Source organism: Callorhinus ursinus, unplaced genomic scaffold (genome assembly GCF_003265705.2).
Source record: "Callorhinus ursinus isolate GAN/ISIS: 27379988/994484 unplaced genomic scaffold, GSC_fseal_2.0 scaffold10, whole genome shotgun sequence".
NCBI lineage: Eukaryota > Metazoa > Chordata > Mammalia > Carnivora > Otariidae > Callorhinus > Callorhinus ursinus.
This window is the reverse complement of record NW_027397072.1, coordinates 60,649,313-60,667,829: the sequence shown is the minus strand read 5'-3', so window position 1 is coordinate 60,667,829 and position 18,517 is coordinate 60,649,313. Positions and strand designations below refer to the sequence as shown.

Sequence of the window (18,517 nt, the reverse complement as noted above, 5' to 3'; positions counted from 1 at the left end):
CAGTGAGGCAAGTTGCTTAACCTGTCTATCGCTTAATTTCATCATTTGTCAAAATGGGGTCTAACAACAACATCTACCTTTATAAGGGCTCAAAACTTTGCCTAAGATTATTATTTGTATAATAAACAAGACCCAGAAGAAAAAAAACAAGTAGTCTTTAAGAAACAAGGATAAGCAGGGGTGCCTGGGTGGCTCAGTCGTTAAGCGTCTGCCTTCGGCTCAGGTCATGATCCCAGGATCCTGGGATCCAGCCCCACATCAGGCTCCCTGTTCCACGGGAAGCCTGCTTCTCCCTCTCCCACTCCCCCTGCTTGTGTTCCCTCTCTTGCTGTGTCTCTCTCTGTCAAATAAATAAAAAATAAATAAATATAAAATAAATAAGCAAAAAACAAGAATTCTGGAAAAGAGGACAGAAAAAGAATATTAAATTCTTTTTAATATTTTCAAAATTCAGACTTTGACAAATGAGAAGAAAAATGACAAAAGATACACAGATTATAAAAAGAAAATTCACAAGTTAACACAAATAGACAATACGTACATAAAAAGACACTCATCTTCAACAAAAACCAAAGACATAAAACTAAAGCAAAAGTGAGACTGGCAAAGACTTCACATGTAAGGCATGTCTCAGCTATCGCTATCACATGTAGGGATATCTGACAAACTCAGATATTAGAAACATTCTCGGGCGCCTGGGTGGCTCAGTCGGTTAAGCAACTGCCTTCGGCTCAGGTCATGATCCTGGAGTCCCGGGATCGAGTCCTACATCGGGCTCCCTGCTCGGCGGGGAGTCTGCTTCTCCCTCTGACCCTCTTCCCCCTCGTGCTATCTTTCATTCTCTCTCTCTCAAATAAATAAATAAAATCTTAAAAAAAAAATCAATATATTTATATTTTAGAATAAAAGTTATAGACTGGCTTCTGTAACATAGTACTTCAACCAGCAAAACTAAATCAATCAAATTATTCCCAGTGAGTACAGGAAAAATTTAAAAATGACCTAGAAAAATAGCACAAAAAGGGGCTTTGTCAAATAGGGGAAGTAGTACAGATTTAAGATAGTTAAGACTGTCACCTTATCTCCAGAATCCCCAACTCTATGCCCTTGAGGATTATTTTCCATCCTTCTGGTTATTCCTGTGTTTCCTACCACAATTACTGACCTCAAGAAAACAACCCTCCAAACCAAAACTAACTCCCTCAATGCAGGCAATGACAAAAGTGCTAATGGCAGAGTAAATAATTTAATCTGAAGAGTAATTAGGAATTTATGGGTACAGAGTGCTTAGGTGTTACCAAATATTCAGATTTCATGTCAAATGGGCTTCTAAAACACGAAAACAGTCAGACAGGTACTCTATGACTACTTATTAATTCTGCGTAAATTATTAATTCAAAATATTCAACCCTACAGAAATTGTAGAGGTTGCCTTTCTATGTACAAGTCATAGGAATTAAAATTTTTTCTGCATATAAGCTTAGCATTAGTATTTCTAGGGTTCATTTTATTCAATGCTCTCTTTTCCTACCAATAACAAAGTTCTAGCAAGCTTTATGTTTGCATGTTTAAGAAAATTTAATGTACCCACATACAATGCAACCACAAAAAAAATTTCAATCATATTTCATTCAGACATTTAGATGTCTTAATACCTACCTGTCCTTCTCTGGAAAATTTAAAGGGTGGTTTGTGTTTAATAACACTCGTTGCAAGCCTTAGAAGTCCTGTAAGCCCATCATCTTCTATATTACCATCTTGATGATCAAGGATTTCCCTGCTACAAAAAAGAACACAAGCAAAACAAGATAGTTCACATACTTATGTCCTTTATGTTTCCTCAACGATAAAATTGTCAATTCCACATCAAATTTTACCTTCGAATACAGTCAGCCAAATGTCGTGCCAAAGCATCTAAGTCAAGGAGTGTGGTCTTAAAACAAAGAGAAAATACAAAATTCAAAGTGTTTAGTAGGCAGAGATTACTAAAACAAAAAATATCCTTCCCCTGTAAGTAACAAGAATTTGGTTCTCCCAAATGCATTAACATACTAATTAAATTATAAGTAATACTGCTAGTCTTTGATAGTTATAAACTCATCATTGACAGTCCTTTAAAAAAGAATCCATGGGGTACTGCATGAGTGGCTCAGTCAGTTAAGCGTCTGCCTTCGGCTCAGGTCATGATCCTGGGGTCCTGGGATCGAGCTCCGCATTGGGCTCCCTGCTCAGCGGGGAGTCTGCTTCTCCCTCTGCCTCACTCCCTGGCTTTGCTCTCTCTCTCGCTCACTCTCTCCCAAATTAAGTAAATAAAATCTTAAAAAAAAAAGAATCCATGGAATGTCAGTAGTAAATTATGATAGTCATAGTAATGTATGGAGGAGATACAAAGGTTTGTTGTTTTATTTTCTCTATAACAATTTTATTGAGATATAGTTCGCATTACCAGTCAATTTGCCCACTAAGGTTTGTTTTTAACACCACCTTTAAACTAGGCTTTAAAAAACAAATTTAAGGGGGAGGGGCTGTCTGGTGGCTCAACGGTTAAGTTTACAACCCCTGGTTTCAGCTCAGGTCATGATCTCAGTTATGAGATTGAGCCCCGCCATCTGCTCCGTGCTGCGTATGGAGTCTGCTTAAGATTCTCTATCTTTCCCTCTGCCCTTCTCCCCACCCGTGCCCACCTCACTGGTGCATGTGCTCTTGCTCTCAAAAAAATAAATAAATTTCAAGGTACAGTTCCAAAAAATTTAACTTTTCATTATAACTGAGCAACAAACTGAAACATTTCACAAAACTTAAGAGGATTCTCAAAGAAATTCATATCTCTAAGAAAAAATGATGTTGACTGGCAAGCAAGCAATATTAGATTCCTACCTTAAATGGGTAACCCAAGATTTAAAAAAAAAAAAAAAAATCAATGTTTATCTGACATCAGTATTTCATGAATAATCAAGTAAAACATTCAACATTTGTAACTATTTCTCAAATGAAAAGTACTTTAAGAATTCAATGTACACTGCTCCTTGAAAGTAGAAAGTACAAATACTATAGGATTTTTTAAACTGTAAAGTATATAAAATGCACTTGAATTAAAATACATTTTTTTAAGACTTTTTAAGTCATTTCTACACCCACTGTGGGGCTTGAATTTACAACCCAAAATCAAGAGTTGCATGCTGTACTGACTGAGCCAGGCAGGCACCCTTAGATTAAAATACATTTAAAAAAGAAAAAATATTTCCTTTTTTTTTTAAAGAGAAAATATTTCCTAAATATCTAAATGTATCTTCTTAAAGTGTTTCTCATTTTTTGAGAACACTTAGATGCATTTCAGCTTACTCGGTTTATGAACGAGAAAAAACTTATGTGGCAAGTTTGTCTTCGAAATTAACTTATTTTAAACATCTATTTGAAACTATTTGTCTAAGAAAATTAGTAGATCAGTAAGTTAATGGTTTCTTAAGCTTAAAATAAATTCTATTTGAATTGCAATTTTATTTTACATATCCAAAACTCCAAACCCATATGCTATTACAAAACTTTGTATATTTACATTTAAAGCCCAAATTTCACATTCCAAGTAACATTTTATATCTACAAATCTTACTCAGAAGAAACAGGAAATTACTTATAGGTACCAGATGAAGACATTTCAACAAAGGTCAAAGTAAAAAGAAGAAAGGAATTTAGAGCAAAACAAAAGGTCTACAGTAAAATAATTATGGCATTCTCAACCCTTATAGAATGATAAAAAATGCCCTTAAAAATAAGGGCTTATATAAAGTCATAAACATACATGAGCATGATCCATCCACCATCATACAAGTTAATGTATCATTTTCTGAACATACCTGACTAGCATCCTTTATATGTATGTTGTCCACTAATTTGCACAACAACCAAAAATACTCTTTACATCCAGGTTTTAACATTGGTTCTTCTTCATAATCATCTATCTATAAAAAAAAAATTTAATTTTGTGAAAACATTTTAAAAAGGGGAATAACAAAATTACAATACATTTAAGAAACTACAGACCTTATGAAAAAATTAAATCCCTATACAAACAGTATTCAAAATTTAACAAAAAATGGGAAGAACACTTCTAGCTTCTATAAAATTAGAATAACTAGGCCCATAAGTGAATAGTATAAAGTATTACCCTCAAATTTCTTATAACCCACTCAGAAAGTCATTACATGAGTAACATACAATGCTAAATAACGTGACAGAAACGAAGAATTCAATGAAAACGTGTGTCAACAAAAGAAACCTATAGAATGTAAGTTTATATAAATCTACCCAAATGCAATGGTCTATTATAGTTTTGAAATCCAAAACATAAAAAACACATTACATATCTTACATACTTGATGACAGGTAAACATGGAGGAGGAAAAAGTAAATCCTACAATGCATCATATATCTGGGATTAGTAGAATTTATTTAATGAGCTCTGAATTTATTATGTGGTAGAAGGCTTTTTTTACAAGGTATACACTGGAGCAGGAAAGGGAATTCAAAATTCAGAATATCATAAAGATTAAAAAAAATCTGTGTGACTGAATGAGAAGAAAGCTACACTTACGATGTTTTTATCATTCAATTTTAGTAAGAACAAATGCTATTTCCAAAACTCCATTCCTAGGTGTAACATGGACACAATGTGTCCACAATGCTGTCACTTTAAGAACTGTATTAACTATTCTCTTGGTAAAACTACATACAGTAAACAAGTACTCAAAATTACTGCAAGTATGTAATACAATGATAAAAAGCTGGGGCAAAGAAAATTGCAGAAATAGAAACTGCTCCTAAACACAGTAAAATCTTACCCTAATAGGTTTGAGTGCTTGAGCATCAGGAAGAAATTTCAACAACGTTGAAGCAGCCAATAGCAGAAAAGAGCGATTGATTGAGTCTCCTCCATCCAGCCCTGACAGAGATAACTTATAAAGACCATTGCAAGACTCATGACGGACTGCAGTCTATATGAAAAAGCAAGTTCCAAAGATAGTGAGTTAAGTATTAAAAAGTTAAAATCAATGTCAGCAGAAATAACATGTTACATAGTTTCTTTAGTAATATTTTTTTAAATGCAATGTTCTGATCATATACTCATGCACGTTAAATCTGATCAAATAAAGTACCCCCAAAGTATACAGTACTATGTAGAAACGTTAGAAATTCCCAAATATGGACATGAAGAAAACCAAATAAATATAACAATAACAACAAATACAAAAGGGACAAAGGAGAGGATATTAATAATAATTTACTTACAAAACTAAATAAGAGGATAAAATATTTGCAGAACAAGAAGCAATTTAGACAGTACTTATACCAAAACATTTTACAGTTTCTACAGGACTTGCCCAAATGTCACAATCATTACCTGTGACACAGCCAGAACAAGAATACATATGCATTCAACTCAGAGCTTAAATGTACTAAGATAATGCTGCCTAAAAAAGATGTAACTATTTTAACTATTGTGGCTAAATGTTTTAGCAAGGGTATGACTGACTTTAGTGTTGATATTGGAACAAAAATATATTTGACTTATCTCTTGTGTCTAAGGATACACTCTAATAGAAAAAGGAAAAGAAGCTTCCTCTAAAATATAAATTACCAAAATAAACACTCTGGCCCTTCTCAGAAAAAAATTTTCAAAACTCCAAAACAAAATAATCATGGTTTTATTTCAGAGAAAGAGAAATATGAATGCTCTTGACTATTTAATATTCACAATTTTTTGCATTTTTATTTAAATTCAATTAACATATAGTATTAGTTTCAGAGGGAGAGTTCAGTAATTCATCAGTGGCATATAACACCCAGTGCTCATTACACCACATGCCCTCCTTAATGCCCATCCCTCCCAGTTATCTATCCCCCCACTCCCCTCCCCTCCAGCAACCCTCAATTTGTTTCCTATGGTTAAAGCCTCTTAACATTCACATTTAAGTGTACAAAGTTCAAAACACTGTACATCTGAAATTGTTTAATAAGTACATTCCAGGTAATGGGATATATTTATGGAATCGTTTCCATTAGCTTTTTTTATTATCAATGCAAATACTGTAAAAAAAATATGAAGAATAATAGTACTGATTTTCAATCTTTATCTTACCTCAGGAATAAGGAGAGTCAATTTCTTTAACCAGTCTTGTAAATGGTCACTATCAGCAAGGCTAGATTTCACTAAAGAACAGCAATGTGCCCAACTCACCAAGAGCCACATTGAATAATGTGAAACTAAAGAGAAATAAGAAAAAAGTATGACTATAAGACTTGTGCTGTAAAGAAAACACAATATTCATTATTAAATATTATCTAATTATGCAAATCTCTATTAAAAATTAACTTTGTGGAACCCTTACTTACCTTCATGCCTAGACCTGTGATCGGACTGGGCTTTCAAAACTCTGAAAAGTAAAAAAAAAAAAAATCCACCACCACTAATTAATTTTAGCAATAAAATATTAATGACTCAATTTATTACCACATATCCTTTAAAGTTTACACAATGTACTCTCCACAAAAAGAGAATAAATTTTAAGAAAAATATGTTTCCTATGGTCTTTATCTTTTAAAGAAACACTGGTAAAATATTACAAACCACTCCATTTGACTGTTCAGATTTAACAAACAATATCTGAGTGAATACAGTATTGACTGAAATAAGAGAACTCTCAAGGAGTGCTCATGATGGGTGAGCTGGGTGGCTCAGTCAGTTAAGCATCCAACTCGTTTCAGCTCAGGTCCTGATCTCAGGGTCATGCGATTGAGCCCCCCACATCGGGCTCTGTAATCAGTGTGGAGTCTGCTTGTCCCTCTCCTTCTCCTCCCTGTTTGCTCATGTTCACACTCTCTCTCTCCCACTTTCTCTCACATCAATAAATAAAATCTCATAAAAAAAAGATTTAGTTACTAAAGAGATGTGTATTACAAACAAAGGTTATAATGGTTTAGATTCTAAATCTCAGACTTCTAATTTTAAAAATAAAATCATACACTGACACACAATGCCCTTCCTTTAATACTGTTAATGCCAGTTTCTATCAGAAATGGTTAAAAGCAAATTACTAAAAAGTAGAGAAAACTAATTTAATTCTGTATTATTTTACATCCATTTTTCTCCACACATTTAGTTACTTCAGTGGAAAATGTATTACTTCAATTTAAAGTATTAAAAACTTTCATTTTAACAAAACCAATAAATGGGGATTATCTGTCTTACAAATAAATTGTTTAAAAAAAGAAAAGCACTGATCTCTAGCATCCTCACTTTGTTATAATTAAGAAAAACACCTTTCAAAGTCTCAAAAAGCAAGATTCATCCACATTATTGATTTAAAGTAAAAAGTACTGGGGCACCTGGGTGGTGCAATCAGTTAAGCATCCCACTCTTGGTTTCAGCTCAGGTTGTGATCCCAGGGTAGTGAGATTGAGCCTTGCCTCCGGGCTCTGTCCTCAGCATGCAGTCTGCTTAAGATTCTCTTTCCCTCTCCTTCCCCACTCCCTACGCTCATTCGCATGCTTTCTCTCTCTCTCTCTCAAATAAATCTTTAAAAAAATAAAAGTAAAAATTTAGTACTAAGAAGTTAAAACTTATAAATCATATATGTGTCCATATTTCATTTCAGTTATTATCATACTGGTATAACCAACTTTACCAATGACCTACCCATCTACCTTTTAAATATGTAGCATTAGAAGATTTTTGATGGGGCACCTGGGGGCTCAGTTAAGCATCTGCCTTCCACTTGGGTCATGACCCTAGAGTCCTGGGATCAAGCCCCGCCTCGGGCTCCCTGCTCAGCTGGGAGTCTGCTTCTCCCTCTGCCCCACCCCTCAGCTCCTGCTCGCGTGCGTATGCATGCGCACGCACGTGCTCTCTCAAATACGTAATCTTTAAAAAGAAAAAATTTCTTGATAACACAGGCAAAAAGTATCCTCAAGCTGCCTTAATTGATATAAACCTGGCACCCTATGAATCAAGGTGGGGGCCTAAGGAAAAGATAACAGGGCATGAACAGGCACACAGGTGAAAACAGGAATGGGGGGGCAGGAGGAGGGGGCTCACATTACAAAGATGATAAAAAGTTCTTGAAGAATGGAACTAGTAGAATGAAAAACAAGAATTGCCACAGAATGAACCAGCTTGAACAGCAGTAGCTGGTATCAAACCTGCACATTTTTTTTTCCTTGTGTGAGGTTAACAAAGTCAAGTGAATGTATCTTGATTCACAAGAAATAAAAGCAAACTAAAACAGTTACTGAATGGCCTTGTTAATTCAAATATATCATGGCATGTGGGATAGTACAGTGTGGGTTAGTGAGGACATAGAGAAAAAGTTAAGAATTATTTAACTGGAGAGTTAATTGGTGGTTGGGGTATAAAATGTATTTTATCATACAAATCAAAGGCATGTTTACAGTACTTTCTTCATTTCCACACGTTGTCCATTCCTAAGTTTTACAAATAATGAGATAAGGTGCTGGCACTAAAAATACCATGGTGAGAAAAATGAGATATCGTTCATATAGAACTTAGAGTCTAGTGGGCTAAAGCAGATATTGATCAAATAATGAATGTGAATTCAACTGAGACAGAGACAAAAGAAAGGTAAATTATAAAATAATCTTAAAATAATCATGCTATTTATATGCAACCACTGCCTATGAAGGTGACTTTTAAAAGCATCTAAAAACAGCTATTAGCTATTAGCCACAAATAAGGTCAAGCACTTTCAAACGTGTTTACATTAGCTTTATAAATCACTTAAGTATAATGGCAAATTTCAGCTCAAAAGGAACACCTACAGAATACACAGAAATTAATTTTACACACTTTAACATAACTTATGTGATTATTTAAGGCATATGGTCATATGTATCAGGCAGCAATTATCACACTTGAATTTCGGTATCAAAATTTCATACATTTTTTTAATCTCTACTGTAGCCCAAATAAATGGGATTATTACATGCTCAAACTATATTCATATACACATATTTCCAGCTCTGTCCACTAAGGGCCTAGAAGCAAGGAAACCTCAGTAGCAATGAGTCCACCAAGAGCCCATATTTTTGGAAGTTTCCCACCACATAACTAGGGCTTCTTAAAGAAATGGATGATTCCAGGACTAAGGTAAGGAAACTACATGCCTTGAAGATCTTACAGTGACAGGAAAAATAAAAAAGGACTCCTCTCTTCCACCACAAATAGTAAGGATTTGTCAAAAGGACACATGAGCAAGCTTGAGGAGGCCAACTCAGGTATAATTTGAGTATAGTGAATAGTAATTAATAGTCATGAACTACAACAAATGGAGTGGAAAAAAAAATCCACATGAATTCAAACTGATACTAACTAAAAGGGAGGAAGAGAAAGCTCTTCCTCATAATAGAATGTCAACCAATAAACATAAAAGGAATGGTTAAGAGTCAGAAAATCAATACTTTACAAATATATCCTAATGTTTAATTCAGACAAGAATCATCAGAGAATGCTAAAAATCAATGAGCCAAAGTTTTATGAGGAGCAGCTTCCCATGGGTCACTTTTAAATAGGAAAAATCAGCAACGTTACTGTAGAGAAACCTGCAGGAAACCACATAAACTAATAAAAATTAGTATCACTAATAATGGGACCAATTGACATCAGCAGGATGTACTGGGAAAGACACATTATTCATGGAGTACTCCTGCTAAAAATACATCATCTGTATTTAATCATGAAGAACAATCAAAATTGCTAGAATCAGAAAACCTAAACTGAAAGATGCTTTATAAAAGAACTGGCCTGGGGGCGCCTGGGTGGCTCAGTCGTTAAGCGGCTGCCTTGGGCTCAGGTCATGATCCCAGGGTCCTGGGATGGAGCCCCCACAGGGCTCCCTGCTCAGCGGGAAGCCTGCTTCTCCCTCTCCCACTCTCCCTGCTTGTGTTCCCTCTCTCACTGTCTCTCTCTGTCAAATAAATAAATAAAATCTTTAAAAAAAAAATAAAAATAAAAGAACTGGCATGAAGTACTCAGAAATGTCAGTATCATGAGAGAAAGGCTAACAAAATATCCCTGATAAAAGGAAATGGAAGAAATAACAACTAAATGAAGTACACGATCCTGGATCAGGAAAAAAAAGTATTATAAAGACTATCAATGGGAGAATGAGTGTGAACTGTACATTGAATAACATTATCAGAGCAATGTTAAACTTTCTATATTTTACTCAAATTATCAAGAAAATGTCCTGGTATTGAAGTATTATTGGTAAATGGTCATGATATCTGAAACTTACTCTCACAAAATTCAGGAAGATATGTAAATAAATGTATGCACACAAACACACAGAAAATGCACACTCATGATTATGCAGTAAAATTGGCAAAATGTTGATAATACACAAATGAAGATGAACAGTATGAGTTAAGATATCCTAACAATTTTTCTGCTAGCCTTTAAATTTTTTCAAAATGACGTTTCCAAGCATTATATTCTTGGTACAAATACATACAAAAATTATGTAAAAACTTCATACCTAGGAGCCAGATTATCATACGTATAAGCAACAGACATAAGTCGCTGAATCAAACTGGTTCCTTGGACAAGAACAAGAAATACCTTTAAAACAAAAACATTAAAAATTTAAATACACTCAAACATAGAAATGCACTTTTAACCCAAGATTCCAAATTACTTTTTTATCTATAACAAGATAAGGAGTATTATATATTGTAAAAATCTCAATATTAGAAAACCAGAATTTTATAACCAAACTTAAGAATAGCAACTAAAAAAAAAAAAGAAAATTTACAAATATAGAAGCAAAACTATTCTTCGTATCTGATCCATAAATTCTTTATGGGTGAAAAAATATATTACACATGTCAATGGTTCATTGGGGTGATCAAGAATTAAACATTTTTTGCTTCTGACATAAGGGGAAAAAAGCCAACCAGTGGCAGATATCTCAACCATCCTGAAATAGAGAAAAAAATGAATACAGGGCACAGATTCTAGATTAAAAATCCTGAGGTTCAAAATTTAGTTTGCAACCTTTCAAGGTGCATGATGTTAATACGTATTTGATTTTTAGGTTCTAGTTCTTCTATATAGCTGGAATTCTTTATGTTCTATATAGTTCTATATAATAGGAGAAATAATTTGCTAATTTAAGTAAATAAAGAATTACAGACTCCCTTCTGTAGATCAGAACCCTACTGGGTACTTATGTTATAAGCACTATTCCCATCCTGGAGATGTGAGTCCAGTATAGCAGATAACATAGTAAGAACTGTAATACAGGTAACAGAATGTGCCACATGAGCAGAAGAAGAGAGCAGCAACTATACCTATCCCTGGTGAAATCAGGACAGCTTCAAGGAAAGCCGTTTAGGATGGAAATTTTAAAGTCTGACTTGAAATTTCAACCTTTTGAAAGGGCTTTAAGGGGAACAAATGAAATAATGCATGACAGTAAATTACGAAAAAAAACCAAAACAAACTAGTGTTCTTCCTCATTATCTACAGAGTATCAGAACTGGGTAACTGTGTCTCTAGAATTCATATAACAAAAATTTTTGCTCCCCAAAAGCTTAACATACTAAATTCTGATTATGATCAACTAATGGGAAAATATATATAGTAAGCACCTTTTCTAAACTATAAAAACAACACCAGCATATGCAATGAAAAGAATCTAATAAGATAATACACAAAACTATCAATGGTAAGCACCTATGACTGGGAGGGAAGGCTCACCTGTATATTGTGAATTATTGTCAATAATCATGTACTTGCATACATTTAAAAAAAAACTTTTAAAAATTTATGTGTGCATGTATTTTATGTCTGTTATATTTGTACTATTAAAATCTCAAGAGGAAATAACTAATTAAGGTCAAAAGCTTTGAAGTAATTTAATGAGTTAACAGAAAAGAACACAATCAATTTGAGTTTTTAAATTATAACCTGGGAAGACTATTCTGGAAAAGAAATAATGGAAACATTACAGCAATGCAAGGTTAAAGTAAGGAGCTGACAATATGCAACACTGTAGAACACATGTAGATTACACTGTAGTCCCCACAGTTCTATTTTACTTGTATTAGCTATAAATGATTTAGAATCCTAGGAGAGGTCACTTGTCCCACTTAATCTCCCAAAATTCTGAAAGGGAAATAGCCTTCAGGTTTCAATTTTCACCAGTAGTTTCCAACATATGTTTCACTACAATACTTCTCTATCAGAAACAACTCATTACTCTGCTGTTTCTTGGGCAGCTATGAGGTAAGGTGCTATTCTCAAAAGGTTACAAATGAGTAAGAGATCTCACTAAAAACTTGTCTTTATCTCTCCCCACTTCCCAGTTCAGTGATGGAGCCATTCAAAGGGCAAATATTTGATCACATGAACCACTGACAGAATTCTAATTATACTGCTAGATGTGCTTGTTATTGTACCATTTTTGTTTAGTTCTAAATCTACCATTCTATAGACTTGCTTTGTGATTCTAGGGCTGGGACATCACAAACTAAATTCCTCCCTTGCCAGCTGGTTTCCTATGAGGTTCTGTCAACCTGTAACAGAGACTACTTCCTTACTTTTTCTGTCAGCATTGTACTATAAGTACTCAACCCAGGGGAAGCCATTATTATTTCAGAAATAGTAGCAGAGCCCCTTCCTCAGAGGCCTAAACCCCAGGTCAACAAGATCCTTCCTTATAACCTCCTCATTTCTGATATCCCCAACTTTTTTCCACTTGTTCCACAAACACTAGGGCTGGTGAATGGTTACCTGTCTGGATTACCTCAACATTTTCTTTTTGTATGTTTAGCCCCCAATCCAGACATGTGAAACCAATTCTTTATTTTAATCTCCTCTGTTGAAATACCTGGAGTGGTTTGTTTCCCTAAATGGACCCTCACAAATTTAGTATATAAATTACTGGGTATAAAATGATTAACTAAATCCTACAGCTGGAGAACATTAGAATGGCATACAATTCACTCCTGCAATTTGGATAATGAACTGAAAAAATTACTATTTCATAATTACTACTATTGGATTAAAAATGAAGATATCACTTCAGTTGTTAGGTCATACTGTAATCTAGGATCGCATTTCTAATGCATTAATGTATTTTTAACTTTGTAAAACACAAATAGAATTCATTACTACAATTTAATGGTAACTTCTGTACTTTACCTCTGTTAATCTTGGTATATGAAGACCCTTGGCATGATCACCAGCAGCCTTTCTTGATTTACCAGGCCAAGTTCTTTTCCTATGGCTTTCTGCTATACCAGACCAGGCAAAGACATCATGATAAGCTAAATCCAAATCGGATGGATCTACTGCAAACTGGCATATTAACTTCAGCAAGCAAGCAAGACAGTCTAGCTGCCACTGTGGATAAGAAGAAAATGTCATTTCCCTATTTTGGTTAATTTAACATGGCCACTATACAACCTGAAATTGAAAGCCAGAAAGTAAAAATAATTATAGCTAGTACTTTATCCACGTGCTAAAGAAATTTTACTACTCATGTACTATGTGGAGTAACAATCCAATCTTATAAAAATGACAAAAAAATATCTAGGTACGTAAAGAAATAACATCATACAAATGTCAGATATAGGATTTTTAAAAAATATACTGCTCAGAATGTACCATATTTTTTAAAAATTAGTAAAATGTGGAGTGCCTGGGAAGCTCAGATGGTTAAATGTCTGCCTTCAGCTCAGGTCACGATCCCAGGGCCCTGGGATCAAGCCCCACATTGGGCTCCCTGCTTGGCAGGGAGCCTGCTTCTCCCTCTCCCTCTACTGTTCCCCCTGCTTGTGCTCTCTCGCTCCCTCTGTCAAATAAATAAAATCTTTTAAATAAATAAATAAAATGTAAACAAAGATATAATTTACCTACCCCCAAAATGAATTAAGAGAAAAAGTATTTTGTTTCTCAATGCAAGTGGCATATAACCAATATTCTGGAGCCAAAGAATTCTAAAAAAATAACTGAAAATTTTGCATTTTACGTAAGTACATTTAAATAAAAGAAATATTTGGTAAAATATTATTTAGTATGAAAATTTCATTTCTGATTTAAAGCTCTACTTTAAAATTTTAAAAACACGTCCTTTGGGGCTCCTGGGTGTTTCAGTCGTTAAGCGCCTGCTTTCGGCTTAGGTCATGATCCCAGGGTCCTGGGATCAAGCCCCACATTGGGCTCCCAGCTCAGTGGGAAGCCTGCTTCTCCCTCTCCCACTCCCCCTGCTTGTGTTCCCTCTCTTGCTGTGTCTCACTCTGTCAAATAAATAAATAAAATCTTCAAAAATAAAAAAAAATATAAACACTTCCTTTAAGTAAATTAATATCATTTATGTGCAAGGTAAGAATTTCATACTATTCTCTTCCTATCTTTCTAATCCCACTGCCAAGTTGTATAGCTATACCAATATACCAGGGAAGGGGATTCAGCAATACTACAACCTAAGAACAGTCCTTTCTACAAATGGTGTTAGAAAAGTGAATAGCCATATTAAAAAAATAAATGAAATAACCCCTCAACCTCACTCTACATATACAAAAAATAACTTAAAATGCATCACAGAACTAAATGTAAATGATAACTATAAAACTTATAGAAGAAAAAACAGGAGAAAATCCTTGTGGACTTCAAAGACTTCTTAGGATACAAATTCTGTTAAAATTAAAAACTTCTGGGGCGCCCAGGTGGCTCAGTCATTAAGTGTCTGCCTTTGGCTCAGGTCATGATCCCAGGGTCCCGGGATCGAGCCCCACATCGGGCTCCATGCTCCACGGAAGCCTGCTTTTCCCTCTCCCACTCCCCCTACTTGTGTTCCCTCTCTTGCTGTTCTCTGTCAAATAAATAAAATCTTAAAAAAAATTTTTTTTTAAACTTCTCTGCTTAAAAGACACTGTCAAAATAATGAAAAAGTCAGCCACAGAGTAAGTGCAAATATTCCCATACACACCTAGCAGAAAAATTTGTCCAAACTAAGAAAAAAAAAAAAGACCTCTTTACTAAGATCAGAAAGGAAAGAAAAGGGGGAATGGGGGGGGAGGCAAGATATGGACAGACATTTCATGAAAGGAAAAAAAAACTGTGGTCAATGTGAAACTTATGAGATGCAGTGAAAAGAAGAATGGAGGACTATAAACACATTAAAAATAAAAAGGTCTCAAATCAACAATCTAACTTTCCAACTTAAGAACTAGAAAAAGAACAAACTAAACCCAAAACTAGATGAAAGAAATAATAAAGAACAGAGTTAAAGAAAACAGAAAAACAAGAAAGAAAATCGATGTAAATCAAAGTTTATTCTTTGAAAAGAACAAAACTGACAACTCTTTAGCTAAAAGAACCAAAAAATGAAGAGTGAAATTACTAAAATCAGAAATAAAAGTAGGAATTCTTCTCCCAATTCTACAGAAATAAAAAGGATTAACTCAAAATGAATCAAGGCCCTAAATATAAGACCTAAAATAAATTCTTAGGAGAAAACAGGATAAAAGCTTCATGACAATGGATTTGGACATATGATTTCTTGGATAGGACACCAAAGGTATAGGTAATAAAAGAGACACACATTAGACTTCATGAAAATTAAAAAATTTCGTGCGTAAGAGTATTCACAGAGTAAAATGGCAACCTACAGAAGGGAGAAGATATTGGCAAACTATGTATCTGAGAAAGGATTAATATTCACAATATATAGAGTACTTCTAAAACCCAAAAAAGCAAACAACCTGATTCAAAAACGAGCAAAGGAGTTGAAAAGACATTTCTCTAAAGATGATATATAAATGGCCAATGAGCACAAGAAAAGGTCCTCAACTTCACTGTTAAGAAAATGCAAATTAAAACCACAATGAGATACCACATCACACCCATTAGGATGGCTAATACCAAAATAACAAAAAATAAAAGTGTTCGCAAATATACAGAGAAATTGGAACCCTTGTGCACTACTGGTAGGAATGTAAGATGATATAGCTGCTATGGAAAACTGTATGGTGGTTCCTCAAAAAACTGAAAACATAACTACCATATGAGCCAGCAATTCCACTCCTGGGTATATACCCAAAAGAACTGAAAGAAGGGTTTCAAAGATATTTATACATCTATATTCATAGCAGCATTACTCAGAATAGAGAGATTATGGAAGCAACCCATATCCATTGATGAATGCATGGATAAGCAAAATGTGATATACACTACATACAATATTATTCAGCCTTAAAAAGGAAGGAAATTCTGCAATATGCTACAATAAGGATGATGCTAGAGGACATTCTGCTAGTGAAATAAGCTAGTCACAGAAAGACAAATACCATATGATTCCACTTAGAGGAGGTACTCAGAGTAGTCAAAATCATGGAGACAAAGTATAATGGTGGTTTGTCTCAGGATGGGGGTAGGGGAGAATGGAGAGTCACTGTTTAATAGGTATAATTTACAAGATGAAAATAGGGGCGCCTGGGCGGCTCAGTTGGTTAAGCGACTGCCTTTGGCTCAGGTCATGATCCTGGAGTCCTGGGATCGAGTCCCGCATCGGGCTCCCCGCTCAGCGGGGAGTCTGCTTCTCCCTCTGACCCTCTTCCCTCTCGTGCTCTCTCTCTCTCTCATTCTCTCTCTCTCAAATAAACAAATAAAATCTTTAAAAAAAAAAAAACATTAAAAAAAAAAAAAAAGAAAAAAGGGGCGCCTGGGTGGCTCAGTCTGTTAAGCATCTGCCTTTTGCTCAGGTCATGATCTTAGGTTCCTGGGATTGAGTCCCACGCACTGGGCTCTCTGCTCGGAGGAGAGTCTGCTTCTCCCTCTCACTCTCCCTTTGTGCACGCTCTCTCTCAAATAAATAAATCTTAAAAAAAAAAGAAAATAGTAATGGGGATGGATGGTAGTGACAATTCCACTACAAGGGGAAGGTATATAATACCAGTTAACTGCACACTTAAAAACGGTTAAGATAGTAAATGTTAAATGTATTTTACCATGAGTAAAAAACAAAAAACAAAAAAACAAAAAAACGAGCCAGCATAGTCATGTAAAGCACATATATAGATACTCAACATCACTAGTCACCAGAGATTATGAAAAGCAAAAGCACCATGAGATAATACTACATACCCAGTAGAAAGACTCAAAAAGACTGACCATACCAACTGTTGCTAAGGATATGATGCCATTGGAACTCTCATGTGTTGCATGGTACAGCTGCTTGGGAAAACACTTCAGCAGTTTCTTACAAAGTCAATTTTACATTTACCGTACTACTCAACAAATTCTTTTCTTGGTGTTTACCCAAGAGAAAAAAAACATGTACACAAAAAGACTTGGAATATGAATGTTTGTTAACTTTATCCATAACAGCCCAAAACCAGAAACACAAATGTCCATCAATAAGTGAATGGATAAGCAAGGAGTAGTATACCTAATAAAGGGATATACTAGTCATCAATAAAAACTACCAACCAACCAATACATGCAACATTAGCCTCAAAATACATGTTGAACACACCAGATACAAAGGACACATACCCCTTTATTCCATTTATATGGAATCCTATTAATGCAAATGTAATCTATAACAACAAAAAGCAGATCAGTGGTTGCTTAGGAGAATGGGGGAAATTGATAGTAAAAAACAAAAACAAAAACCCAGGGTGGAGGGGCGCCTTGGTGGCTCAGTCTGTTAAGCGTCTGACTCTTGATTTTCGCTCAAGTCATGATTTCAGGGTTGTGAGATCAAGCCCAGTGTCTGGTGCTCAGGATTCTCTCTCCCTCCCCCCCCCTCCCCCCCCCCATTACCCCCCCCCTCTCTCCCCCTCTTTTTAAAAAAAAAAAAAAAAGCAGCAGGGTGGAACTTCTGAGGTAATAGAAATTTCTATATCTTGTTTGTGTCGGCAGATTATACAAGTATACACATTTTTCAAAACTTAAACTATACTTTTTAAAATGAGTTCATTATCTACTGCATGGAAAGCATATCTCAATTCACTATCACACAAAAAAATTAACTTAAATGGATCAAAGACCTAAGTGTTTAAGAACTAAAATTGTAAAATTCTTAAAAGAAAACATAGTTATTAATATTTGTGACCTTAGATGACACACTACTTTCAAGAATGAACCTTAACATTACGCTAAGTGAAAGAAGCCAGTCACATAGGACCATATACATATTATATGGCTCCATTTATATGAAATGTCCATAATAGGCCAAGTCCATAGAGATAGAAAGTAGATTAGATCAGTGGCGGCCCAGGGCTGAAATGTTTCAGGGAAAATGAGGAGTGACTGCGAATAAGTGTAGGGTTTCTTTTTTGAGGGGATAAAACTGTTCTGGCATTAGTAGTAATAGCTGTACAACTCTGTAAATATACTAAAAATCACTGCTTTTTAAAAGGCTGAATTTTGGGCACCCGGGTGGCTCAGCTGGTTAAGCGACTGCCTTCGGCTCAGGTCATGATCCTGGAGTCCCGG

At 35.0% G+C, this 18,517-nt stretch overlaps 1 protein-coding gene across 4 annotated transcripts in view; it reads right to left on the bottom strand.

Annotated features, from left to right (window-relative positions):
- USP34 (ubiquitin specific peptidase 34) overlaps positions 1-18,517 on the bottom strand; it is a 257,260-nt gene that overhangs the window by 70,324 nt on the left and 168,419 nt on the right. For all 4 annotated transcript variants that reach the window (XM_073897663.1, XM_073897665.1, XM_073897664.1 and 1 more), the window contains exons 34-41: positions 13,217-13,417; positions 10,548-10,630; positions 6,391-6,431; positions 6,137-6,261; positions 4,839-4,991; positions 3,855-3,959; positions 1,878-1,933; positions 1,660-1,780 (exon numbers count right to left, since the gene is read on the bottom strand). In XM_073897663.1, coding sequence (XP_073753764.1) covers positions 1,660-1,780; positions 1,878-1,933; positions 3,855-3,959; positions 4,839-4,991; positions 6,137-6,261; positions 6,391-6,431; positions 10,548-10,630; positions 13,217-13,417 — 885 coding nt within the window. The remainder of the gene's footprint in view (positions 1-1,659; positions 1,781-1,877; positions 1,934-3,854; positions 3,960-4,838; positions 4,992-6,136; positions 6,262-6,390; positions 6,432-10,547; positions 10,631-13,216; positions 13,418-18,517) is intronic.